Source organism: Schistocerca cancellata, chromosome 8 (assembly GCF_023864275.1).
Source record: "Schistocerca cancellata isolate TAMUIC-IGC-003103 chromosome 8, iqSchCanc2.1, whole genome shotgun sequence".
Lineage (NCBI taxonomy): Eukaryota > Metazoa > Arthropoda > Insecta > Orthoptera > Acrididae > Schistocerca > Schistocerca cancellata.
This window is the reverse complement of record NC_064633.1, coordinates 155873268-155900838: the sequence shown is the minus strand read 5'-3', so window position 1 is coordinate 155900838 and position 27571 is coordinate 155873268. Positions and strand designations below refer to the sequence as shown.

Below are 27571 nucleotides of genomic sequence, written 5' to 3'. Positions count from 1 at the left end.
CAAGAATCGTAGAGCACCAGGAGAATATGGTATCATTGCGGAAATCTGGAAGTTACAAGACCCAGAACTCACCAAAGACATCCACAGGATCTTGGAAGGTATCTGGTGGACCATGAAAATTCCTGACGACTGGAAAACTGCCCTGATACACCCACTACATAAAAAAGGTGACAAGACTGACCCGAACAACTACAGAGGAATATCCCTATTACCGGTCACATACAAGATCTTCTCTGAAGCTTTACTAAACAGACTAGAATGCCAGACCGACCACTTCATTGGGGAATACCAAGCAGGCTTCCGTAAAGGGCGGTCTTTTGCGGAACAAATTTGGAACCTGAAAGTGATTTTACAACACAAACAGAACCTGATCATTACCTTTGTCGATTTCAAAAAGGCGTACGACTCTATCGACCGGAAAACTCTCTTCAAAATTCTAGCAGAATACAAAGTAGACAACAAAACACAGACTATCATAGAGCAAACCTTGACCAACACGACCTCCAAAGTCGAGTTCTGTGGGGAACTATCAGAGCCCTTTGAAATTCGCACAGGTGTCCGACAAGGCGATGGCCTCTCACCTCTCCTTTTCAATGTAGGTAATAAAAGAATGGGAAACATCACAACAGGGGATAACCCTGGGAAACCTACAGATTAAATGTCTGGTTTTTGCAGATGATTTGGCGATTGTCACGAAAGGTATAAACGTAACAAAAGACGCTATTGAAAAACTACACGAAATCGCTTCTGAAACTGGACTACAGATCTATTACGAAAAGACACAGTTTATGAGCACAAAGAAACTCTCATCTCTGAACACAAAATACGGCACGATTTGCAACACGGCAAACTTCAAATACCTTAATGAAACACTAAAAATGAGCGGACATAACAGAGACTCAAACGAAGAAAGAAAAACTAAACTCGACAAGGCATACAAAGTAGTGTGGAATCATTACAACAAGAAACCTATATCACAAAAAAACAAATTACGCTAGTACGACACGGTGGTGCTCCCCGAGGCGCTATATGCAGCACAGGACACACTAATCCTAGGGCATACACGTATCAGACAACTAGAAAAAGTAGAACGGAAAATACTTATGAAAATATTTGGCGCAACTAACAACAATGGAAAATGGATCAAGAAACCTACAGAGGAACTATACAAACATACGGAGACAATCACATAACAGATTAGAAAACGCAGACTACAATTCTATGGACACCTATACAGAATGCCATCACACAGACTGACCAAACAGATCTTTGACTGGGTAACCACTAGAAACAACAAATGGGTGGCAGAGGTAAAAAACGACCTGAACCAACTCAACATAACAGCAGACACAATATACGACAGAATAAAATTCAGAAACATCATTATGAAAAGCTAACTACATGAGATGCACTGTGATGATGATGATGATGTTTGGTTTGTGGGGCGCTCAACTGCGTGGTTATCAGCGCCCGTACAATTACCCAATCTTTGCTCAGTCCAATTTCGCTACTTTCCTGGATGATGATGAAATGATGAGGACAACACAAACACCCAGTCATCTCGAGGCAGGTGAAAATCCCTGACCCCGCCGGGAATCGAACCCGGAACCCCGTGCTCGGTAGATGCACTGTGACAAACGAACAGGCGTAAAATGGACCGAAAAACGCAAGCAAGATCACAGCCGGAAGATGAAAGAAATATGGGCAACCAAAAAGGCAATCAAGATAGATGACAGGCTGTTCACCTTTCGAAATGTCGGCGGATGCCGACGGCGTCACCCGACCGCATAGCCGTAAGTTATTTGAATTAAGCATCATCCTTTATTGGACAACCCTCATATACTGAATTTGTGGAACACGTTATCCGTGAAATAAGATGTACCACAGTGGGAAAACAGTCAACACTGGCTGCAAATGAGTCTCGTTTACAGCCTTTAGAAGTTCTTAAACCAAATAACATTTAGATATCTCTGCTGAGATGGTGACATAGAATCCGTATTTCTTCCGTTTTGCTGCTACTTGGGTGATGAATTTAAATAGAACTAGTCAGGTAACATAATTACAGTGATATTATCTACGTGTTAGCAGCTGGGTCAAGTTGCCGGCATAGGAATACAGCACTATTAAGATGCGCTACAAATCATTGCTTCAGGAAACTAAAAGAATACAATGGAAGAAGTTTGTTCGAAGGCAACTGCAGTTTGATATATGAGGAAGACGATATACACAACTGAATGAAAAGGTTAAGAACCTCTACTGTCACGTCCAAAATTCGTAAAGAGGACGCCTCAATGACGGCTAGATGGGAGGAGTCAGTAGAATACCTGCTATCCGCCCTACTTTCCGATGACGACGCCGCTATCCGCCCTAGTTCCTGATGACGACACACTTAAATACTGAAATACACACAAAACTTGGAAGTGATTTGGATAACGAATACGACAATCAGATGTTGGTGATGCCTTTCGCTCAAGAACAAGTTGCTTTCACAGTTTCCAAGCTCAAAACTGGAAAAACACCTGGTCCGGAAGGAGTTAACTCTGAGGTCACGCGGGTGTGAGGTCCAATGATAGTACCATATTTGACAGCATTATTAATGGAGACGTTGCGAATAAGTAGGATCCTGGAGATACGGAAAACAGCTAGAGCAGCAGTGATTAAAAAGGGAAAGGATAAAGACCTGGCATCACCGTCAAGCTGTAGACATATTTGCTTATTAAACGTCCTGGCCAAAATTCAGGATCGTCTGCCCTGTGACCGGTTGCAGACGCACGTGGAGCCCTTGGATCTAAATCAGTGTCAGTATGGGTCCATAGAAGGGATTTGTGTAGATGTTGTGATTAACAGACCTCTTCAGACTGAAGAAAATACGACAGAAATGTATCAACTTGCGCTCATGATTGACATCGCAGGCACATTCGATAATCTTTGGTGGCCTGCGATGTTTGCACCCATCCGAAGTCTCGGTCTCCCCAAATGTCTGTATAAAAGCCTTGTAGGTAATTGTAGTGGACGTAGCATCCACTGGCTTGCGGTACAGAGGAAGGTAATCAAGAAGTTTACCAAGGGATGTCCTCAAGGCTCCATAAGTGGTCCACTGTTCTGGGATCTTAGTTCTGAATGCCTGTTACATCTGTTTGATAGGGTATATGTTACTAAAGGTGTTATTGCATACGCAGATGACATCCTAGTAGCTATGTGTGCAGACTCCAGAATGAGATCTGAAGAAAAGACAGATGATCTGCTTGCTCAGATGCAGCATTGGTGCAAGGGCAACAAACTCACTGTAGCTGTTCATAAAACAATATAGATACTACTTCCCAGAAATCCCTCCCTGAGGTTGACGGAACTTCCTTTAAAACGCAGTACCGTTTTCAGCTGTTTAGGTACTCTTTTACGCGAAAAAGAAACTTGTAAATCTGTTACTCAGAAAGTGGCTAAAATCGTCCGTAAGATCACCCCTACTGACGCTGCTGATTATAAACTACTGTAGAGTGTGAGGCGGTCATATCACGAATATATCTTCAATGTCATTGTGGGCTTCGCTGCTAGCGTCTTTGCCTAGGCAGTTACAAAACAATACTGCGACGAATTCCGTGGAGTGTACTTTTCAGGCTCACCGCTGCCTTCCGCACTAAACTTGTCGAAGGATTACTGATGATTCTCGGGGTATGTCCGATGCGTCTTATGGTACTTTACAGGGTAGCGCTGTATTGGTTGGGGGCGTGGACAATATGATAGCGTGTTACGGGATCTCAGGAATTCATATTACTGATGCCGGCCGTCATGACCGAGCGGTTCTAGGGGCTTATGTCCGGAACCGCACTGCTGCTACGGTCGCAGGTTCGAATCCTGACTCGGACATGGATGTGTGTGATGTCCTTAGGTTAGTTAGGTTTAAGTACTTCTAAGTCTAGGGGACTGATGACTTCAGATGTTAAGTCCCATAGTGCTCAGAGCCATTTGAACCGTATTACTGATCAAAAATATTTACGAGCGTGGAAGTGAGATGAATGGGAGTATGACTGGGACGTTAGAAGAAGTGCAAGCGGGCTTGCCATATATTCCCAATCATCAGGAACAGGTTCAAACAAGGCGGCATTGCCCCTACTCGAGATATGTTGTATCTTCACCAGATCATGATCCATATCCCAAACAGTTGCATCGAATAGAATGAGGATGTTTTAGGTGACGATCATTTGAGCTTTAGGAAAGGTAAAGATACCAGAGAGGCATTTCGGACATTGCGGTTGATAATGGAGGGAGGAATAAAGAAAAATCAAGACACGTTCATAGGATTTGTCGACCTGGATAAAGCGTTCGACAACACAAAATGGCGCAAGATGTTCAAAATTGTGATTAAAATAGGGGTAAGCTATAGGTAGGGTCGGGTAATATATAATTTGTACAAGAGTCAAGAAGGCATAATAAGAATAGACGACCGAGAACAAAGTTCTTGAATTAAAAAGGGTGTAAGACAGAAATGTAGCCTTTCGTCCCCACTTTTCGATCTGTACATCGAAGAAGCAATGGTGGAAATAAAAGATAGGTTCAGGAGTTGGAAATTGAAGGTGAAAAGATATAAATGATACGATTCTCTGATGGCATTGCTATCCTGAGTGAAAATGAAAAAGAATTACATGATCTGCTGAATGGAATGAACAGAGTAATGAGTACAGAATGTGGACTGAGAGTAAATCGAAGAAAGATGAAAGTAATGAGAAGTAGCAGAAAGGAGAACAGAGAGAAACTTAACATCAGTATCGATAGCCACGAAGTACATGAAGTGAACGAATTTTACTACTTAGGCCGCAAAATAACAAATGACGAACGGAACAAGGAGGACATCAAAATCAGACTAGCAAAAATGGCATTCCTGGCCAGGAAGCGTCTAATAGTGTCAAACACAGGCCTTAATATGAGGAAGAAATTCTTGAGAATGTACATTTGTACACGCCATGGTGTGGTTGTGTGGTAGTGAAACATGGACTGTGGGAAAACCGGAACAGAAGAGAATCGAAGCATTTAAGATGTGGTGTTACAGAAAATGAGGTGGATCAATAAGGTAAGGAATGAGGAGGTTCTGCGCAGAATCGGAGAGGAAAGGAATATGAGAAAAACATTGAGGAGGACAAGGGACAGGATGATAGTACATCTGTTAAGAGATTGGCGAATGATTTCCGTTGTACTAGAGAGAGCTGTAGAGGGCAAACTCTGTAAAAGAAGATAGAGATCGGAATACATCGAGCTGGTACTTGAGGACGTAATTGCAAGTGCTACTCGGAGATGAAGAGACTGACACAGGAGAGGGATTCGTGGCGGGTTGCATCTAACCAGTCAGAAGACTCATGACTGAAAAAGAAAGGATTTAATGACACACTAACTCGTGAATATGGAGAGGAATGTTTCGCTGATCATGTCTAGTTGCCTCCTTTTTTCAGGTAAAGAGAGACTGTAAACAGTTTGCCTGCAAACAATCGTAAGGGACGAAAACTTATGGACGACAGTTAATATGACTGCACATAGACTATCTGAAAGCTAACGGCTTTGCTTTCGTAGGAAACTTAAAGAAACATTTAAAGAAAGGGAAGAAAGAAAGTATGCTATGGTCACCCACACAGGTATGCGCAAAGTCGAGGATTTCCAGGGCGCGCACGGACCAGAGTGGGCAATGTAGAATACTGTACCAAAAAACAAAAAAGCTCAAATGGCTCTAAGCGCTATGGGACTTAACGTCTGAGGTCATCAGTCTCCTAGACTTAGAATTACTTAAACCTAACTAACCTAAGGACATGACACACATCCATACCCGAGGCAGGATTCGAACCTGCGACCGTAGCAGCAGTGCGGTTCCGGACTGAAGCGCTTAGAACCGCTCGGCCACAGAGGCCAGCATAGTGTAGCAACAATTGGTTTCGAAGTAGGTATAGTTGTTAGTCGTCAAACCTCGAGTAATTCCGAGCCTGCCAGTAACATATTTAGTAACATAAGCTGGAAGTTATACAGTTGGTACATGAGTTAATCCCTTTTAATTTTTTAAGTTGATTCTTATTTTCAATTTTATGTTTCATTTCTGCGCCAGTAGTACCAATAATAGCTGTTAACATAATTTATAGCTATATACAAGATATAAATCATTGTCTATCACCATGATTATTGTGTATGTACGACTTGTTTAGAGTTTCCAGATAACAGGTCAAAAATTCGTGGCAATAAACGTACAATGGACTTAACTGCTAGTGTAGGATAGGTTAGGCTACTCACTTGACCTCCAGAGCGAGCGCAATGATGCCTGCAGCGAGGGGCGCCGCGGCAGAGGTTCCCGTGTGCCGGATGGTGCACGAGTTGCGCAGGTCCGTCGTGGCCTGCACACAGAAAAGTATGTGGGTTATAGCGAAACATTCAAGGAGGCCAATGAATGCATAGCGTGAATTAACCAACGGAACGGCGCTGACGTTGACCGTTCTGTTTGGCAGGGCCGTCGTCTGATTTTGCACATTGAATTAGACGGAAGGGCTCCAGCCAGCCTGATTATCACCCAGGTGTACCTACAAAGTGCGTAAACAAACAATGTGCGGCGATAATCTCATAATATGCGTAGGGACATCATAAGGTAAATTTACACGTGTGTCGTCCCACGTTGAGGCCGTTACCCCACAAGAATAGCGCATTGTCAGAAGACAGCACATACTCTAGGTTTCCTGCAGACATAATCCTGCTGCGACGAGGATAACATGTGCATTACAGTGCGCGAGTGAAATGGATAGGCAACTGGAAACGTATTCTAAAGCGGGAAAGTAAGATACCTGCGGGAAATACGCCTCAATTGTACACAGATTTACCGTGAAATTCTCACGGTATGTAGACCAGTTGGTATGTCACACCTAGCCGTAATGAGGTGGTGTCACAGGTTGACAGAGGCTGCACAGACTGGGTGATGCTGATCGGGAGCGACGGACATCGTCACCGACCACAGACGACAGTGTCAGGCAGTCGAGGAAGAGATTCGCAGCAGTCGCAAAGTGACTATGGCAGACACTGCCCTGCAGATGCGCATTTCAATAGGCAGTACTCACTCCATCCTTCCAGACGGTCTGCAGTATCGGAAATTACGCTCACGCCGGATTTCGCGATCACTGTCACCTGCACGCGAACGCGTCTCTAGAGTTCCCTGTGCGTTACTCCGTGGACGACAATGATTTTCGACGCCGCATCATCATGGCCGACGAGACATGGGTCCATCGTACAACACGTGCAACGAGGAGAGCGTCTATACAGTGGAGATTCACCTCTCCGCCTACACGATAGAAATGCGAAGTTGCGCCATCAGCAAGGGAGGTCATGGCTAACGTTTTCTTCGAATGTGAAGGAGCTGTGGACGCAGAGTGTATGGGAAACTGCACAACTACCATTGCTAATTCGTACTGTGCAACACTCACATTGCTGCGCAACGCGATAAAGAAGAAGAGGCTTGGAAAATTAAGCAAAGGCATTATCTATTAAACATGGTATGTTGATGATACCACAGTTTTCAAATGCAATGAATGACAAGCGAGCTTCACTGAAAAGCCATGGGAATCAACTGAGTAGTAAACAGGGCAGAGTGTCACTGTGTAGAGCACTGAATTCAAAAGTGGAGGGATCGTGGAGCAAGTAACGCTAGAATAGGTGACATACCACGTACTTAAATCAGGAAGCGGAATACTTTGCGTCTAAGATATGCAGAGATCGTTAAATATTCATTGGCGCTTCAAAGTAGCGCAATGAAATGTAACACAATAGCTCCAATCTTCCGATGTACAGAAACCTTAAAATCAAATGTAAACACAAATCTATAAGGGATAGTCAAATGAAAATGAGACACACCGACAAAAGTAATTAAACTATTCATTATGTCAAAAGTTTCACATTACACCATCGACACTACCACAACCAGAACGTGAGGTCTTCCCATAAAACAGAATTTCCCACTTGTAACGTTCCCTGGCAACATTCACACTATTAATAAACTAAAATTTAATTGTACTGTATACGCCGCTCTGAAGCAATTTGTATATACTGTAATTATTTAACAAAAAATATTATTTAATTTTGTGTAAAGGACATTCGTTATTATTGTAATATTTTCTGTAGTAATATTCTCGATGTATTTATGATTGTAATATTTCTATACTCATAATGTAATTGCGAAATGTGTCAATATCTGCGATAACAAAAATTTAAAATTCAGCCACAGAGGAAAATAATGTTGTAAGATTACAAAGAGATGTTAATAGTCAGCAATAATATAAATAACACTGCATGGTGTGCGTTCTTTGTCGTCTCCCTGTAGAGCTGAAAGTGAGAGGAACCTGTGACGTAGCATTTTATGAATGGGTAGACTTCTTTTGTCTATATCTAGATTTAGCCGCCATTAGAGGAGAAATTACAAACTAATGTAAGTTGAATTATTGTTGTGGTCTAAATACATTATAATTTATCAAAAGTGTGTATTACTAATGCAAATTAGCTTGCCCATGTCATCTATAATATTTCTTTAAAGAATTTTCAGCATTTTTAGCGGTGTTGCTGGGCTGTGCCGCGACCGAACGATTTGCAGCGGCGGCACATTTAAAAAATTGTTCCGCTAGGAAAAATTAACCAAACCCGTAAATCGGGAGCAGATAAAAATTATCAGTGAATTAAGAAAATGTTTTTCTTTTACAGCGATCCTGAGACTGATGGAATTTATTACTAGTTTCACATTTGTGCATTCATAGGCGGATAGTTAACGTTGAAATTTAACAATTTTGGTTCTTTCAAATAACTTAAATGTATAGTGAAGTGTGTTTTATCAGTGACAATTAAACGTCGGCTTGGCAATATTTAACCATTTTCTGCTAATAGAGACAGTCTTGTGTTCCATAGCTAACGCCGGGAAAGAATTCAGTAAATATTTAAAAAAAACCACTGCATTTAGAAAATGTGTGCCAAGGCCGAATTATATAAAGGATTTAATTCTCAACTAAATATTCTTAATCAGTTAATATGAATTCACGTAATTTTAAATGTACTTAATTCTGTGTAAATGAATTTTTATTACCACACGTAAATAAGAGGTTCTACAACAAAGTTCGAACGTACAGAAGGAAAGAAAGGCAAATTAACTAAAAACAAATATTTAAAGAAAAGGTAACTGTTGATTTTTTATTTTTTTAATGAAATTTCATTAAACACTCTCCCGACATGCAGCATTGCTGAAATCAGCCACCTACACCCACACATATCCTACATAGGGGGCACCCAACATCACCACACTACCTCCCGCCACGACATGTAAACAATGGCAGGAAAGAAAGACACTGTACTCATGGAACCAGTGCGCCCCTGACATGAGCCAAACGTGCATCCTCAGCTGTTAATAAATTTTCTCCACTCTGAGACAAGACGAACAATGCTTTCATTGGGAAATGGCCCACATGTTGGCAAGTTTGGTTCGATTACGCTGCAGAAGTTCCGCTGATAAGTCGTCACACATCCTCCACACAATTCCGGTTTCCACACTTGTCTGATGATGACACGAGCCGACCGTTGCATGCATACGTAAAAATAGTTCTGATATCTGAGCTAGTTTGTGATTATATCTGCTCTCTAAGTTGTTGTAGCCTTTGACGATGTCCACTGCACTGGAAGAGGAAACATTGGGCAGATAAAAATGCCTTGTTTTCCAGTTTCAACATTGTGTCGACACAGCAGCAGCAATGTTTTTTTATATTTCGTTAAGCGTTTATTGTCACAACTGTCACAGTTGCAGTAATGTACATCTGGCGACTAGTTTTGAACCAACCGATTCATTCTCAAGCCTGGCGTACTGAGGCTACAGAAACAACAGTACATAGTTGTCAGTGGATAGTGAATACAAACGCACAAATGTGGCAATACAATAAAAACAGTTCAAATGTGACAGAAATTAATTATCTGAATTCATACATGTCTGCACTGAATGTGCGTGATCTTAATAACAAGCATCAACTTGGCAGTGCAACTGAAGGTGGTGGGGGCAGAAAGGAAAGGAAATGGAAGGAGCTATGATATGAGCTGCGTCGGGACTTTATACGAAATGCGTGAAAATGCGTGGCTGCCAGGGATTCGAACCGGGTACCTGCCGCAAGGCAGTTGCGATAGCCACTGCACCATCCGGACACTGTTTGCCGGAAATGCGCGGACAATCTTAGCACGCTCCCCTGCCGCCTCACATTCCCTCGTAGAGCCATCATTCCACAGTCCCAGTCCCCGTCCTCTAAGCTCGCTAATTTTGTTTTCCCACTGGAGGTCGACAGAAATGTGCATCCACACTGAAGATTCTGGATTCGTCGCTCATCGAAGCGAATCAGTTAGCTGAATGCGTGTTGCCTGTTCTTTCGAACACGCCTGAAAGAACAGATACTACGCATTCACGTAACTAATAAAATGCCCGCAGATAACTATCTCAATCAACACGTGTCTATTTAGCAAGACAGAATCAAAATCGAGGCCAACACAGTCAACAGTACCAGGAAACTTTCGATGCCGTTAGTTACATGTCTAATGTACAAGCGCACGTCCGCAACCGTTGGGCACGCCGCTTTGTAAATGTGGATGCGACGAAGCAGGTTTATTAAACTATTCATCAATTTAGTGAATGATAATGACAAACTTACAAGTATTACAAAAACACAAATAATAGATTCATGTATACGCGTTACATATTTAAACGTAAAACTGGTGTTTCATGTTCAAGTGCGCACCCATGGCCAATGGGTGCATCGAATTTTATAAGAGGCATGGTAACACTTTTGTTAATCAGTCACAGTCAATACAAAATACAATAAAGATAAATAAATAAAATTATATTTGTTGCTACGTTACAAATTTTGCGTCATACATACACATCGTTGTCATCTAAGATTAAAATAGCTCACTTATATAAAACATTTAAAAAATACACATTGTTTATTTAGCCAATAAGTTTTGTAAAAAAGCAGCTACATAGTCCTAATAAAAGATCATCTGATGGCACAGAATCATTATGTCATCTCGTATGCGCGACCACAGTGAGATCGCCTTGCCCTGTAATGATAGTGCGTATCTGTTCGTGTGAATCCTGTTGTTGTAAATTATACAGGACGAGTACAGAAGTACAAATACTCAAACAATTTTCATAATTTTCAGCAACTTTGCATCACTCATTATACACGCTGTATGAACAACGTTTTTCATTATTACCTCCATGAATTACGGCACCTATAAGATTCAAGCGTCGTAATCTGACAAATGTATTACCTAGACATGCTAATCCAATACACTTAAGTGCTTTGAGATCCACTACAAAGCGCTCTCCTACGAAACATTGTGCTACACGTCACATAGTCCGCAGTAATATTTATTTATTCATTGTGAGGTCATCATACAGTATCGAGGGTGCTAAATGGAATAATTAAAATTTGTAAGAGGCAAAGCAACAAAACTAATTTTATTTATTTATTTGTATTGTACTTTATATTGGCTGTGACTGATTAATAATTGAACTGCGGTATCTATTATTTAATTAGATGTGTCTGGACGCATACTTGAATATGAAACGACTGTCTTACGTGCAAATTTGTAACGTATACGCACGACACTATTATTTGCGATTGTATAATACTTGTATGTTTGCCATTATCATTCACTATATTGATGAAAATATGAGTAAAGGTGCTTCGACGCATCACATTCAAAACGCGACACTACTACTCACTGAGGACTTGCGCTTTTACGTCAAGCGTGACAGTATCGCCATCGAATGTTTCCTGATGGTACTGGCAGTGTTGTTCTCCAGTTTGATGCTGACTTTTGTTAGAGGCACGTATTGATCGTGACGGTCACTCAGCGAACATTTTACAAAACATTTTAAGAGGTACATGGCTAAGGAATGTATTGCTAGCGCACTGCCGGCCGGAGTGTCCGCGCGGTTCTTGGCGCTACATTCAGGAACCGAGCGACCGCTACGGTCGCAGGTTCGAATCCTGCCTCGGGCATGGATGTGTGTAATATCCTTAGGTTAGTTAGGTTTAAGTAGTTCTAAGTTCTAGACGACTGATGACCTCAGTAGTTAAGTCGCATAGTGCTCAGAGCCATTTATTTGAGCTAGCGCACTCGAGCAGATGTAATTTCTATGGATTGCTCACGCGCTGCCTGCGATATGTAAGCTATAATAGAATCGCAGACAAGAAAGCAGTGTTGGCTGCAGTAGGAGCTGTGTGGGCAGTAGTGGTGGTAGCTCGCAGTCGGGCGGTTTGGTCGGTCGTGCCTGAGCGATGTAGTATAAGGTAAAAACAGAAGCGCGCATATCTAATTTCTTACAACTAAATTTATACTATTGCTATATCAGGTCCCATGTAAATGTTTCAAAAAATCTTTTAATAATAATCTTTTTTTTATCAAATTAACTTTTTGACAATCATTCAACTGAATTTAAAGAATTTACTAATTTCTGCAATCCACGGTCATCCCGATTATCGTAAAGAAAAATCAGTTGTTTCTTTTTATACATGACAAATCTCGCGGCCAGCATTGCACTGGGCTGTGCCAGAAAAAAATCGTGTAGGAGCAGATATATACGCGTTATCCGGCGGCTTCATTGAGGTAAGAATTTTCAATTTGTTCAGAATAATCTTTCAGGGGCATGACGCAGCACTGCTGACGTCCAAAATTTACCAGTTTAAATTCACAGTCAGTTAATTATTGAAAGGTTATATGTGAGCCACAATTTTCATTCAGAGGTTAGTCATGTTATTATTGCGAGGTTACAGAATAATAAACTATTTGGAGGTTACACTGAATGTGAATGATGTAAATATTTTTACTGTTGGGAGGTTACACTATGCACCTTTCCCCACGTAGCGATATCTAACTATTACATAAAAACTGAAACGAATATACAGTATAACTATATTTTTTACTGAAATTGAAAACTTTTCCTTAGGAATAGATGTAAATATTTTTAACTGTTGGGAGGTTACAACATGTTTTGCGGTTTTGATGTTTCTTTTTAAGATCAGGCACAATTAATTTGTGTTGTATTTGAACTGTTCACATCGTAATTCCAACTTCGTTCTCATTGTTCACTGACAACTTTTTTTTTGTAGGCCTGGCTTGAGAATGAACCAGTTGGATCGAAATGAGTCGCCAATCATAGGTTACTTCTACTGTGATAAATATGTTAATATATGCTTCATGAAATGTGACTTCGAATACGGCCTGGTGATCATAAAACAAAATTAACCAAGGCCTAAATACCTCCCGTCAAAGTGTGCATGGTACTTACTGCTACCTTGAGGACTGTGGGACACGTAGGCAGTCACGTCAAGCAGAAGCCATTGGCGGTACTCACGATCATCTGGTCCGAGTAGGCGCCGCTGGAGTAGGCAGTGGCGAACGTGGCGGCGCAGCGCTCGCCGTACCAGGGGAACTGGCCGTGCTGCGACGCCGACCCGATGGACAGCGTGTACACGCTGTTGATGTAGCCGTCGCAGTTGCAGTTGTCGCCGCGGCTGCCGCCGTTGCCAGACGCCCACACGTAGATGGCGCCCTTGCCGCCACGGCCCTGCTCCCAACAACAGGAAGAACACAGTGAGTGCGAAGGTATCACGGAGGACAGGTTGGCTGGAACAGGATGGGAGGACAAATTCAGCTACGGGGATATTATGCGTCGGAGTATTCCCGGTGAAGTTTTTACACATCATGTATGACAGAGACATCAGTAAACAACCATACAACCATAGAAATAATTAACGCACTTCCAAGGGTGCCTCCATCTCCAGCAGTTCACCTCCTAGTGAAGTCATTTGCTTCTCAAGATAACCCCGTTTTAAGCCCAGTCAATAATTTCGGAAAGAACCATCCGAACCTTTTGTCTCCGTGACTATTTTGTAACGATTTACCACCGACCAATTCAATTAACTAATACATATAACTATCTGGGACCAAACCTCGAATATAAAGTAACGTATAAACTCACCTACTAACGATCGACCAGAAGGTGTACAGTGGACTGCAACTACTAACTGGGTGAATGGGGGAATTGCATCCTTCCACAACTTCCACACCTACAATGTCTCGAGCCATGTCACACGTAGCCTGCAGTATGAATATCCGTTCCACCAGTCCATTTACCCTGCCCTACACAAAACCCTTTACAATTCATCACTCCATGTTTATCCTTAACATACATTAAATACATCCACGTATCTAATACATACCGGAAAAACCACTGCTACATTTATTTTCCTCTCCAACTGCTATCCATGGTACGTTGTTGTACCTGTACCAATAACAACAGCAACGCTACATATACACAGTCTCCACATCTTCCCTCTAAGCAATTTTAGCAGATCCATCTCTCAGACAATGAAGTCCACCCTGACATCCCCTCTGCCTCCCTCCTTACCACATCTAACGCATTTCCTATCCTCTCTCACATCAGAGCTCCATCCTCCCACTCCTTCTTCCTCATAACCATGGCCAGGCCTCTAACCCAGTTGCAGTTTTTTTTCAAATCTCATGTAAGCTACCACTAACTGCCCCATATTTTACAGATTCCGCAACACCAAACCTTCCGCTCCACTGATACCCCACCCATTACAATAACATAGCTACTCAGCTACCTTTGGAGATAAGAGAACCATTTGTATGAACATCAAGAGCTCAGATGGAAACCCAGTTCTAAGCAAAGAAGGGAAACCAGAAAGGTGGAAGGAGTATATAGAGGGTCTATACAAGGGCGATGTACTTGAGGACAATATTTTGGAAATGGAAGAGGATGTAGATGAAGATGAAATGGGAGATACGATACTGCGTGAAGAGTTTGACAGAGCACTGAAAGACCTGAGTCGAAACAAGGCCCCCGGAGTAGACAACATTCCAGTAGAACTACTGACGGCCTTGGGAGAGCCAGTCCTGACAAAACTCTACCATCTGCTGAGCAAGATGTATGAAACAGGCGAAATACCCTCAGACTTCAAGAAGAATATAATCATTCCAATCCCAAAGAAAGCAGGTGTTGACAGATGTGAAAATTACCGAACAATCAGTTTAATAAGCCACAGCTGCAAAATACTAACACGAATTCTTTACAGACGAATGGAAAAACTAGTAGAAGCCGACCTCGGGGAAGATCAGTTTGGATTCCGTAGAAATACTGCAACACGTGAGGCAATACTGACCTTACGACTTACCTTAGAAGAAAGATTAAGGAAAGGCAAACCTACGTTTCTAGCATTTGTAGACTTAGAGAAAGCTTTTGACAATGTTGACTGGAATACTCTCTTTCGAATTCTAAAGGTGCCAGGGGTAAAATACAGGGAGCGAAAGGCTATTTACAATTTGTACAGAAACCAGATGGCTGTTATAAGAGTCGAGGGGCATGAGAGGGAAGCAGCGGTTGGGAAGGGAGTGAGACAGGGTTGTAGCCTCTCCCCAATGTTATTCAATCTGTATATTGAGCAAGCAGTAAAGGAAACAAAAGAAAAATTTGGAGTAGGTATTAAAATCCATGGAGAAGAAATAAAAACTTTGAGGTTCGCCGATGACATTGTAATTCTGTCAGAGACAGAAAAGGACTTGGAAGAGCACTTGAACGGAATGGATGGTCTCTTGAAGGGAGGATATAAGATGAACATCAACAAAAGCAAAACGAGGATAATGGAATGTAGTCGAATCAAATCGGGTGATGCTGGGGGTATTAGATTAGGAAATGAGACACTTAAAGTAGTAAAGGAGTTTTGCTATTTGGGGAGCAAAATAACTGATGATGGTCGAAGTAGAGAGGATATAAAATGTAGACTGGCAATGGCAAGGAAAGCGTTTCTGAAGAAGAGAAATTTGTTAACATGTATAGATTTAAATGTCAGGAAGTCATTTCTGAAAGTATTTGTATGGAGTGTAGCCATGTATGGAAGTGAAACATGGACGGTAAATAGTTTGGACAAGAAGAGAATAGAAGCTTTCGAAATGTGGTGCTACAGAAGAATGCTGAAGATTAGATGGGTAGATCACATAACTAATGAGGAAGTATTGAATAGGATTGGGGAGAAGAGAAGTTTGTGGCACAACTTGACCAGAAGAAGGGATCGGTTGGTAGGACATGTTCTGAGGCATCAAGGGATCACCAATTTAGTATTGGAAGGCAGCGTGGAGGGTAAAAATCATAGGGGGAGACCAAGAGATGAATACACTAAGCAGATTCAGAAGGATGTAGGTTGCAGTAGGTACTGGGAGATGAAGAAGCTTGCACAGGATAGAGTAGCATGGAGAGCTGCATCAAACCAGTCTCAGGACTGAAGACAACAAGAACAACAGCTACTCAGCTTGTCCCAGTGCAAGACCTTCGCGTTTAATAAAGCGAAGTGCTTTCTCACATTTAACAATGTATTTTGTAAAAAACTTCAATTTGTACCCATCATTTATATTAAAAAACCATGCGTATCTTTAATCTGTTTATCGACTTAGAACTGGTTATATTTCCACAAACGCTTCGTCTACAGAGTAGCACGTTCTATCGCTGCCAGACAACCTTCAACCTCGAGGAGCAAAGGAACCAACAAATAAGGATAATGCAAGTCACATGACTCTTAGGTATGTTTGCATGGCTCGAATATAACTGAATTAGCAATATATAAATTAAATGAAATTGAAGACTTGACGTTTGATGAGCTGCTAATGCTATTAAATATCCAGGAACTCCATTCAAATCGCACACCTATGGGATATTACGATATGACTCTACCTATTCTGCAATACTAATATTGAAGCAGTCACTGCATTTCTTAAAGAAATTGTCATACGTATAAGGGGCAGTCAAACGGAAACGAGACAGGTGGAAAAAAGGGTAAGTTATTTCAAAAGTAAGCGTCACATCTGTTAACACATTTATCACAGTGTGAAACAAGATGGTCAATGTCTTCAAGAGAAAATTTTAGCGGTTGCCTACGGAACCATGACTGCACAAACGTGTGCATCTCTTCATCCGAGGAAAATCAGCTCCACGAATGTGTTTCTCCAAGGCTCCAAAAATACACCACCAAAAAAAATTTTGCATCACCTCGGTTTCGAGAGTTCCGGAACCTGTACAGATGATTGGAAAAGGGATCAACATAAACATCATTTCTGCCGTTTTTATTGCTCATGAAAACCACACATTGCATGTTGTACCACCATACAGAGAGAGACCTTCAGAGGTGGTGGTCCAGATTTCTGTACACACAGGTACCTCTAATACCCTACAGCACGTCCTCTTACGTTGAAGCATGCCCGTATTCGTCTTGGCATACTATCCACAAGTTCATCAAGCACTGCTGGTCCAGATTGTCCCGCTCCTCAACGAATATTCAGTGTAGATCCCTAAGAGTAGTAGGTGGGTCACGTCGTCCATAAACAGCCCTTTTCAGTCATCCCAGGCATGTTCGATAGGGTTCATGTCTGCAGAACATGCCTGCCAATCTAGTCGAGCGATGTCATCCTGAAGGTAGTCATTCACAAGATGTGCACGATTGGAGCGCGAATTGTCGTCCATGAAGACGAATGCCGCGTCAATATGCTGCCGATATGGTTGCACTATCGATCGGAGGATGGCAGCCATTACGACGCTTTCCGTGACCACCAGCGGCGTTGCCGGCCGCGGTGGTCTCGCGATTCTAGGCGCTCAGTCCGGAACCGCGCGACTGCTTCGGTCGCAGGTTCGAATCCTGCTTCGGGCATGAATGTGTGTGATGTCCTTAGGTTAGTTAGGTTTAATTAGTTCTAAGTTCTAGGGGACTGATGACCACAGATGTTAAGTCCCATAGTGCTCAGAGCCATTTGAACCAATTTGAACCAGCGGCGTACGTCGCCCCACATAATGCCACTCTAAAACATCAGGGAACGTCCACCTTGCTGTACCCGCTGGACAGTGTGTCTCAGGCGTTCAGCCTGACCGGGTTGCCTCCAAACATGCCTCGGACGATTATCTGGTTGAAGGCACATGCGACACTCATCGGTGAAGAGAACATGATGCCTGTCCTGAGCGGTCCATTCGGCATGTTGTTGAGCCAATTCTGGAACCACGCGACCGCTACGGTAGCAAGTTCCAATCCTGCCTCGGGCATGGATGTGTGTGATGTCCTTAGGTTAGCTATGTTTAAGTAGTTCTAACTTCTAAGGGACTGATGACCTCAGATGTTGAGTCCCATAGTGCTCAGAGCCATTTGAACCATTTGTTGGGCCAATCTGTCGTGGTTGCAAAGATGGACCTCGCCATGGACGTCGGGAGTGAAGTTGCGCATCATGCAGCCTACTGCGCACAGTTTGAGTCGTAACACGACGTCTTGTGGCTGCACGAAAAATATTATTCAACATGAAACTTCCTGGCAGATTAAAACTGTGTGCCCGACCGAGACTCGAACTCGCGACCTTTGCCTTTCGCGGGCAAGTGCTCTACCATCTGAGCTACCGAAGCACGACTAACGCCCGGTACTCACAGCTTTACTTCTGCCAGTACCTCGTCTCCTACCTTCCCGAGTTCGAGTCTCAGTCGGGCACACAGTTTTAATCTGCCAGGAAGTTTCATATCAGCGCACACTCCGCTGCAGAGTGAAAATCTCATTCTGGAAACATCCCCCAGGCTGTGGCTAAGCCATGTCTCCGCAATATCCTTTCTTTCAGGAGTGCTAGTTCTGCAAGGTTCGCAGGAGAGCTTCTGTAAAGTTGGGAAGGTAGGAGACGAGGTACTGGCAGAAGTAAAGCTGTGAGTACCGGGCGTGAGTCGTGCCTCGGTAGCTCAGATGGTAGAGCACTTGCCCGCGAAAGGCAAAGTTCCCGAGTTCGAGTCTCGGTCGGGCACACAGTTTTAATCTGCCAGGAAATTTCATATCAGCGCACACTCCGCTGCAAAGTGAAAATTTCATTCTGGATTATTGAACATGGTGGTGTTACTGTCAGGGTTCCCTTCGAGCCATAATCAGTAGATACTGGTCATCCACTGCAGTAGTAGCCCTTGGGCGGCCTGAGAGAGTATATCATCGACAGTTCCAGTCTCTTTGTATCTCCTCCATGTCCGAACAACATCGCTTCGGTTCACTGCGAGACGCCTGGACACTTCCCTTGTTGAGAGCCCTTCCTGGCACAACGTAACAATGCGGGCGCGATCGAACCGCAGTATTGACCGTATAGGCATGGTTGAAGTACAGGCAACACGAGACGTGTATCTCCTCCCTGGTTGAATGACTGCTACTGATCTGCTGTCGGACACCCTCCGTCTAACAGGCGCTGCTCGCGCATGGTTGCATATATCATTTGGGGGGGGGGGGTTAGTGACATCTCTGAACAGTCAAAGGAGTGTGTCTGTGATACAATGTCCTCAGTCAACGTCTATCGTCAGGAGTTCTGGGAACCGGGGAGATGCAAAACTTTTATTTGAGGTGTATTTGAAGAGGTCGAGATTGTATGGAGATGTGGAACAGCTTCGGAGCGATACTTCTGCATCGTCATCGAAACAACCTGGGCAACGGCTGGCTGCAACAAAAAGATGCCGTCCATCAACATTCCTGTGAATTTGAACCTGATGGCGTGCTTAAATGTTTGCAAAGTGTACTCGTACTGCTGTGCGTTAATTGTGGTGCTATTTTCGAGAAATTCAGTAAGTAGTGGGCCCTTGCAAGCAAAGAAAAATGTCACTATGACTTTCCCGGTGCTGGCGTGCCTGCGCTTATGACTACGCTGCACACGTTTGGCTGGGAAGTCCTTACACATCTTCCATACAGTCCCGATTTCTCCCCATGTGATTTTCATGCTTTTAGAGCCGTGAAGATAGACAATCGTGCCATCGATTTGATTCGGACCAAGAAGTGCACACTTGGGTGCTACCACGTTTCCGCAGGCAACCGCTAACAATTCTCCATGAAGGTACTAACCATCTTGTCTCACAGTTGGAGAAATTTATTAACAGTGATGATGATTACTCTTGGAATTATAAGCAGTTTTCTTACCTTTCTTCCATCTGTTTTGTTTTCATTTGGCTGTACCTCAGGTACATGGCCACGTTGTGGCTTGGAACAGTTTTTCACATTTACAAAAACCTTGCTTTCCGGAGTAGTTATTGCAGTGTCAGGAAAAGACTGCAGCACTTATAAACAGCAGAAAATGTTAAAGTGTTGCAATGTACAGCGCTCTCACCTATTGTAGTGTTTCAATAATGAAATGCAATGTCGTATATTCAGACAATAAGAAAGAATATTTGCTACTTCTTAGGAAAACTGATTAATGTGCTGTACCATAGGTAGGCATTTCTCCATTTGCAGGACTGTTTCCTGTCACATTTTGTTTGTATGTATGTATTGTATTGTATGTTAAACGGGGACCTAGAAACCACGGAGAGGCTCCGTCCCCGCCGCATCCGCAGTGGACCACAACCCCACAACGACTACTGCAGTCCACTTCACCCCTCCGCCGCCCCACACCGAACCCAGGGTTACAGTGCGGTTCGGCCCCAGGTGGACCCTCCAGGGAACGTCTCACACCAGACGAGTATAACCCCTATGTTTGCGTGGTAGAATAATGGTGGTGTACGCGTACGTGGAGAACTTGTTTGCGCAGCAATCGCCGACGTAGTGTAACTGAGGCGGAATAAGGGAAACCAGCCCGCATTCGCCGAGCCAGATGGAAAACAGCCTAAAAACCATCCACAGACTGGCCTGTTCACCGGACATCGACACAAATCCGCCGGGCGGCTGGCTCTGAGCACTGCGGGACTCAACTTCTGAGGTCATTAGTCCCGTAGAACTTAGAACTACTTAAACCTAACTAACCTAAGGACATCACACACATCCATGCCCGAGGCAGGATTCGAACCTGCGATCGTAGCGGTCGCGCGGTTCCAGACTGTAACGCCTAGAACCGCTCGGCTACACAGGCCGGCTCCGCCGGGCGGATTCGTGCCAGGGACCAGGCGCTCATTCGCGCCCGGAAAACCGTGCGTTAGACCGCACGGCCAACCGGGCGGGCTCACATTTTGTCTACAGTTAACGTTGCGATAAGTATTTTTGATACAGCTTGTCTGTAGCGCTTGCCGCATGCGCTCACGAACGCGCTTGTCTGCTGGCCGAGCCTCGCCGTAGAACTGCTCGCGACGCCTAGTTTTCTTGTTGCTTACGTGTGACCCTTATTACTGGCCCGGCGTAGCTGCGTCTACGTTTTTCTTATTGTTTTTAACACTGACAGACATAGTCTTATGATTATGCGTCTTTATTCTGCATTAGTTTTATTCTGTGACATGGCCAAAGTTTGGGCATCAAAATACTTTAATTTTTGTAAGTATCATGATTTTCCTTATTATGAAATCATTAGATTGATGATATATTTCAATGTTTAATATTTGTCCGTATGGGTTAATTTATAGGTTCTGAAGAAGATACTATTATTGGCATCGAAACCTAGGTAAACTAAAAAATATTACCTTGCAACTGAAGGCAGAATTTCTTATTGTCTAAACAATTCACCCCCCATGAACCATGGACCTTGCCGTTGGTGGGGAGGCTTGCGTGCCTCAGCGATACAGATGGCCGTACCGTAGGTGCAACCACAACGGAGGGGTATCTGTTGAGAGGCCAGACAAACATGTGGTTCCTGAAGAGGGGCAGCAGCCTTTTTAGTAGTTGCAGGGGCAACAGTCTGGATGATTGACTGATCTGGCCTTGTAACATTAACCAAAACGGCCTTGCTGTGCTGGTACTGCGAACGGCTGAAAGCAAGGGGAAACTACAGCCGTAATTTTTCCCGAGGACATGCAGCTCTACTGTACGATTAAATGATGATGGCGTCCTCTTGGGTAAAATATTCCGGAGGTAAAATAGTCCCCCATTCGGATCTCCGGGCGGGGACTACTCAGGAGGACGTCGTTATCAGGAGAAAGAAAACTGGCGTTCTACGGATCGGAGCGTGGAATGTCAGATCCCTTAATCGGGCAGGTAGGTTAGAAAATTTAAAAAGGGAAATGGATAGGTTAAAGTTAGATATTGTGGGAATTAGTGAAGTTCGGTGGCAGGAGGAACAAGACTTTTGGTCAGGTGATTACAGGGTTATAAATACAAAATCAAATAGGGGTAATGCAGGAGTAGGTTTAATAATGAATAAAAAAATAGGAGTGCGGGTTAGCTACTACAAACAGCATAGTGAACGCATTATTGTGGCCAAGATAGACACAAAGCCCATGCCTACTACAGTAGTACAAGTTTATATGCCAACTACCTCTACAGATGATGAAGAAATAGATGAAATGTATGACGTGATAAAAGAAATTATTCAGGAAGTGAAGGGAGACGAAAATTTAATAGTCATGGGTGACTGGAATTCGTCAGTAGGAAAAGGGAGAGAAGGAAACATAGTAGGTGAATATGGATTTGGGGGAAGGAATGAAAGAGGAAGCCGCCTTGTAGAATTTTGCACAGAGCATAACTTAATCTTAGCCAACACTTGGTTCAAGAATCATAAAAGAAGGTTGTATACCTGGAAGAATCCTGGAGATACTAAAAGGTATCAGATAGATTATATAATGGTAAGACAGAGATTTAGGAACCAGGTTTTAAATTGTAAGACATTTCCAGGGGCAGATGTGGATTCTGACCACAATCTATTGGTTATGAACTGCAGATTGAAACTGAAGAAACTGCAAAAAGGTGGGAATTTAAGGAGATGGGACCTGGATAAACTGAAAGAACCAGAGGTTGTAGAGAGTTTCAGGGAGAGCATAAGGGAACAATTGACAGGAATGGGGGAAAGAAATACAGTAGAAGAAGAATGGGTAGCTCTGAGGGATGAAGTAGTGAAGGCAGCAGAGGATCAAGTAGGTAAAAAGACGAGGGCTAATAGAAATCCTTGGGTAACAGAAGAAATATTGAATTTAATTGATGAAAGGAGAAAATATAAAAATGCAGTAAATGAAGCAGGCAAAAAGGAATACAAACGTCTCAAAAATGATATCGTCAGGAAGTGCAAAATGGCTAAACAGGGATGGCTAGAGGACAAATGTAAGGATGTAGAGGCTTGTCTTACTAGGGGTAAGATAGATACTGCCTACAGGAAAATTAAAGAGACCTTTGGAGAGAAGAGAACCACTTGTATGAATATCAAGAGCTCAGATGGCAACCCAGTTCTAAGCAAAGAAGGGAAGGCAGAAATGTGGAAGGAGTATATAGAGGGTTTATACAAGGGCGATGTACTTGAGGACAATATTATGGAAATGGAAGAGGATGTAGATGAAGACGAAATGGGAGATAAGATACTGCGTGAAGAGTTTGACAGAGCACTGAAAGACCTGAGTCGAAACAAGGCCCCGGGAGTAGACAACATTCCATTTGAACTACTGATGGCCTCGGGAGAGCCAGTCATGACAAAACTCTACCATCTGGTGAGTACGATGTATGAGACAGGCGAAATACCCTCAGACTTCAAGAAGAATATAATAATTCCAACCCAAAAGAAAGCAGGTGTTGACAGATGTGAAAATTACCGAACTATCAGTTTAATAAGTCACAGCTGCAAAATACTAACGCGAATTCTTTACAGACGAATGGAAAAACTGGTAGAAGCCGACTTCGGAGAAGATCAGTTTGGATTCCGTAGAAATGTTGGAACACGTGAGGCAATACTGACCTTACGACTTATCTTAGAAGAAAGATTAAGAAAAGGCAAACCTACGTTTCTAGCATTTGTAGACTTAGAGAAAGCTTTTGACAATGTTAACTGGAATACTCTCTTTCAAATTCTGAAGGTGGCAGGGGTAAAATACAGGGAGCGAAAGGCTATTTACAGTTTGTACAGAAACCAGATGGCAATTATAAGAGTCGAGGGGCATGAAAGGGAAGCAGTGGTTGGGAAAGGAGTAAGACAGGGTTGTAGCCTCTCCCCGATGTTATTCAATCTGTATATTGAGCAAGCAGTAAAGGAAACAAAAGAAAAATTCGGAGTAGGTATTAAAATTCATGGAGAAGAAGTAAAAACTTTGAGTTTCGCCGATGACATTGTAATTCTGTCAGAGACAGCAAAGGACTTGGAAGAGCGGTTGAATGGAATGGACAGTGTCGTGAGAGGAGGATATAAGATGAACATCAACAAAAGCAAAACGAGGATAATGGAATGTAGTCAAATTAAGTCGGGTGATGCTGAGGGAATTAGATTAGGAAATGAGACACTTAAAGTAGTAAAGGAGTTTTGCTATTTAGGGAGTAGAATAACCGATGATGGTCGAAGTAGAGAGGATATAAAATGTAGACTGGCAATGGCAAGGAAAGCGTTTCTCAAGAAGAGGAATTTGTTAACATCGAGTATAGATTTAAGTGTCAGGAAGTCGTTTCTGAAAGTATTTGAATGGAGTGTAGCCATGTATGGAAGTGAAACATGGACGATAACTAGTTTGGACAAGAAGAGAATAGAAGCTTTCGAAATGTGGTGCTACAGAAGAATGCTGAAGATAAGGTGGGTAGAGCACGTAACTAATGAGGAGGTATTGAATAGGATTGGGGAGAAGAGAAGTTTGTGGCACAACTTGACTAGAAGAAGGGATCGGTTGATAGGACATGTTTTGAGGCATCAAGGGATCACAAATTTAGCATTGGAGGGCAGTGTGGAGGGTAAAAATCGTAGAGGGAGACCAAGAGATGAATACACTTAGCAGATTCAGAAGGATGTAGGTTGCAGTAGATACTGGGAGATGAAGAAACTTTCACAGGATAGAGTAGCATAGAGAGCTGCATCAAACCAGTCTCGGGACTGAAGACCACAACAACAACAACATAAACAATTCACGGTTGCTGAAGCGCTGCATTGTGTTAAAGGGTCGCATATTCACCCCTCATGAATTAAATGTATGCTGGAAGAAAGAAAATTTAACACAGTTTCTCAATAACTAAAATATAAAATTAAAGCACCTGTCATATAGTATAAGATACAGAAGAAAACAATGAAAAATACTGGAGGATTGCGTTCCTGGCCATAGATTGCGGCAATTTCGGCAAGCGCTCTCTAAGAAAGGTACCAATACCAATATTTCGTCCGGCTGCAAAAATAAGGAACTTTCAGGGTAGCATGAAATATGACCTTGGACATCGTATGCCTGGGTGTATCAGTTGCCGTGGGAATGTTTACATTGGACAAACGCAGGGATGTATCTCCTTGCTACGGACGGAACACATACGCAAACTACGACTATAGCAGGAAAATATATTTGCTCTAGCCGTGAGCAGCTTACTGGAAAACTACATGTTGGAAATTGAAAAGATGTCTGCCATCTGCTCAACTAATGGCTTCTGGGACAGCTTTATTAAGGAGACAATGTACTTACGAGTGTCGATGAATTTTGTTAATTGAGATAACTGTTTCGCCCTCAGCCCAACTTTGCAGCCAGCCTTTGGAGGAATACGACGGGAAAGGTAACTGCGACGTGCATCGCGTAGGGCTGAAGCGATTGGCCGACACCTGTTGCCAGATACGTAAACAATCGACCAGGCCAATGTTCAACCGTTGTGGAGCTGCGTTTGTGAGATTTAAGTGCTCGACACTAATCAGAGGCGTGCAAATTTACTTCCACTTTCCAGCCCCTATCACTGCCACAATCATTTAAGCAGCTCAACATGTGAACTTATGCACAGTGGTCTAAGCAGACCAGTTTGGGTTTTTGCAAGTCTGGCAAGCTTCATGGGACCCGGTCAGCCTGCTGCAACTACCAACAGTTTGCGCTTTCAACACAAAGTGAGTAACTAGGTATATGTTTGCATTGGTAGCTTCACTGCAGCTCAGCTATCTTAACGGTGGGAGCAGCAAATGAACAATTCAAATTTACACGAGGCCAAGGAGAAATTAACAAATGGGGAATATATAGCCCTCACGAAACAAAGTCCAGCTGGAGAAAAATCTTCGTGTGTTTATGAGGCAGCATCAAATTAGTCAATAGGTATCTCGCAATGCAAATTGTGTAAAAAGTTACTAAACTCTCATTCGGCAACCTCGGGTTTTTGTCCATCAGTTAATTCATTTCAAAATATGTTGAGAGAGGACGAAGATTTTGTGGCTGATAAGTGTGTGGAAATGTTTGCCAATGACTTGAGACCATTTACCAGTATACAGGCTTTCTAAAATTAGGGCAAACGTTGAATGAAGCAGGAAATATTATGGATCACTGTACATAAAAAATCACATTTTTGGTATGTAGCGTAGTGCGAAGAAAGCTTAATATTAAAGAAAAGCTTCCTCTTTCAGACATGTACTGTTTAGGCTGGCGTTATACGGAAAAAGAGGTTCGTGTTTGCTAAGATGCACCTGAGGAATTTAGAATGAACTATTTTGGCCACTTAGAATGAATTCGGCGAACCTGTAAAACACATCCTACAAAAAGTAATTAAAACTGGTATAATTGGGGTCTTATTTGGCTCAGTTCAGAAACTAGACTTCCAAAACTTTACTTTAGTTGGCGTTCAGTAAGACAGACATCCTCAGGTTCGTGCATGTAAGGGAACTCTACATCCAGAGATGATTCTGCGCGCATCAGTTAACATGCATTGGAGGTGACCTGATGATGATTCGAGTTGAAAACAGCCATTACTAGTAAAAAGGACGTGAAGTTACAGAAATCTGCTAACATCTAAATAAATATATAAGTTCAAAATTCGCCGAAAAGTAAAAAAAAGGGGCAAATAACATCCACAACTTTCTGGTCGGCAACGACCCGAAATGAATATATATTTCATTGAGCCTCGTCTTGTTTTGCTGGGGTAAAAGAGAACTTTTCATCAACTTCCGAACCATGCTTATAACACTGCAATAAAAACATACAGCATATCTCGTGTAGCAGAGCGAGAATCCGAGCGGGCAAATAATACTCCTTTAGCCTTTTTGGGTTCGGCGTAGCGGCAGCTTGCGTGTCTGCCTAAAAGGCAAGCATGGGGAGGTTAAAGGCGGAATGTGTTCATCTCTGACACTAATACGTATATAAGGAGCTGAACTGTGATACGTCAGTTCGCCAGAAGATGGGAAGGGACAGTAGTCTTACCGAACCGTGTGGTCGCACAGCGACCTAAGCGACAAAGTGTAGCCAGAAGCACATAAATATTTCTTTTTTTGCATTCACAGGCGGCGAAAACCTTCACAGATAGAATAATGTTGTTACGTTGTTAGTATTTGCAAACTGTGTGCAAAAGTTTATTATTCTTTGTAATATTTGAAGAAATACTTCAGAGCCATGGTCACATGTAAAAACGTATTTATTTTGAAGTGAAGACTTTATTCAGCAGTACTTTTCTGTCATATTCGGACCTAAAGCAAGGTACCACAAGGAAAATACAGGAAACTCACACGATGTGCTTCTGTTCGCTGTGTTTTTCCTGTCTGCCTTCCTTTGGATCCGAAGGTAACAGCAAAGTATTATTGAAACCGGGCATCAGTTCAAAATAAATACTTAAATGTGATCTTGACTTTCAAATACTTCTTCAAATATTACAACATGCAGATCAGCCCCTGACCAGAAAGTCTGCAGAATATAAAATTATTA

The 27571-nt window shown here is 42.7% G+C and overlaps 1 protein-coding gene across 2 annotated transcripts in view; it reads right to left on the bottom strand.

The window, feature by feature from the left end:
* LOC126094600 (neuroendocrine convertase 1-like) overlaps window positions 1-27571 on the bottom strand; it is a 484920-nt gene that overhangs the window by 111388 nt on the left and 345961 nt on the right. For both annotated transcript variants that reach the window (XM_049909072.1, XM_049909073.1), the window contains exons 8-9: window positions 13394-13606; window positions 6265-6365 (exon numbers count right to left, since the gene is read on the bottom strand). In XM_049909072.1, the coding sequence (XP_049765029.1) occupies window positions 6265-6365; window positions 13394-13606 (314 nt within the window). The remainder of the gene's footprint in view (window positions 1-6264; window positions 6366-13393; window positions 13607-27571) is intronic.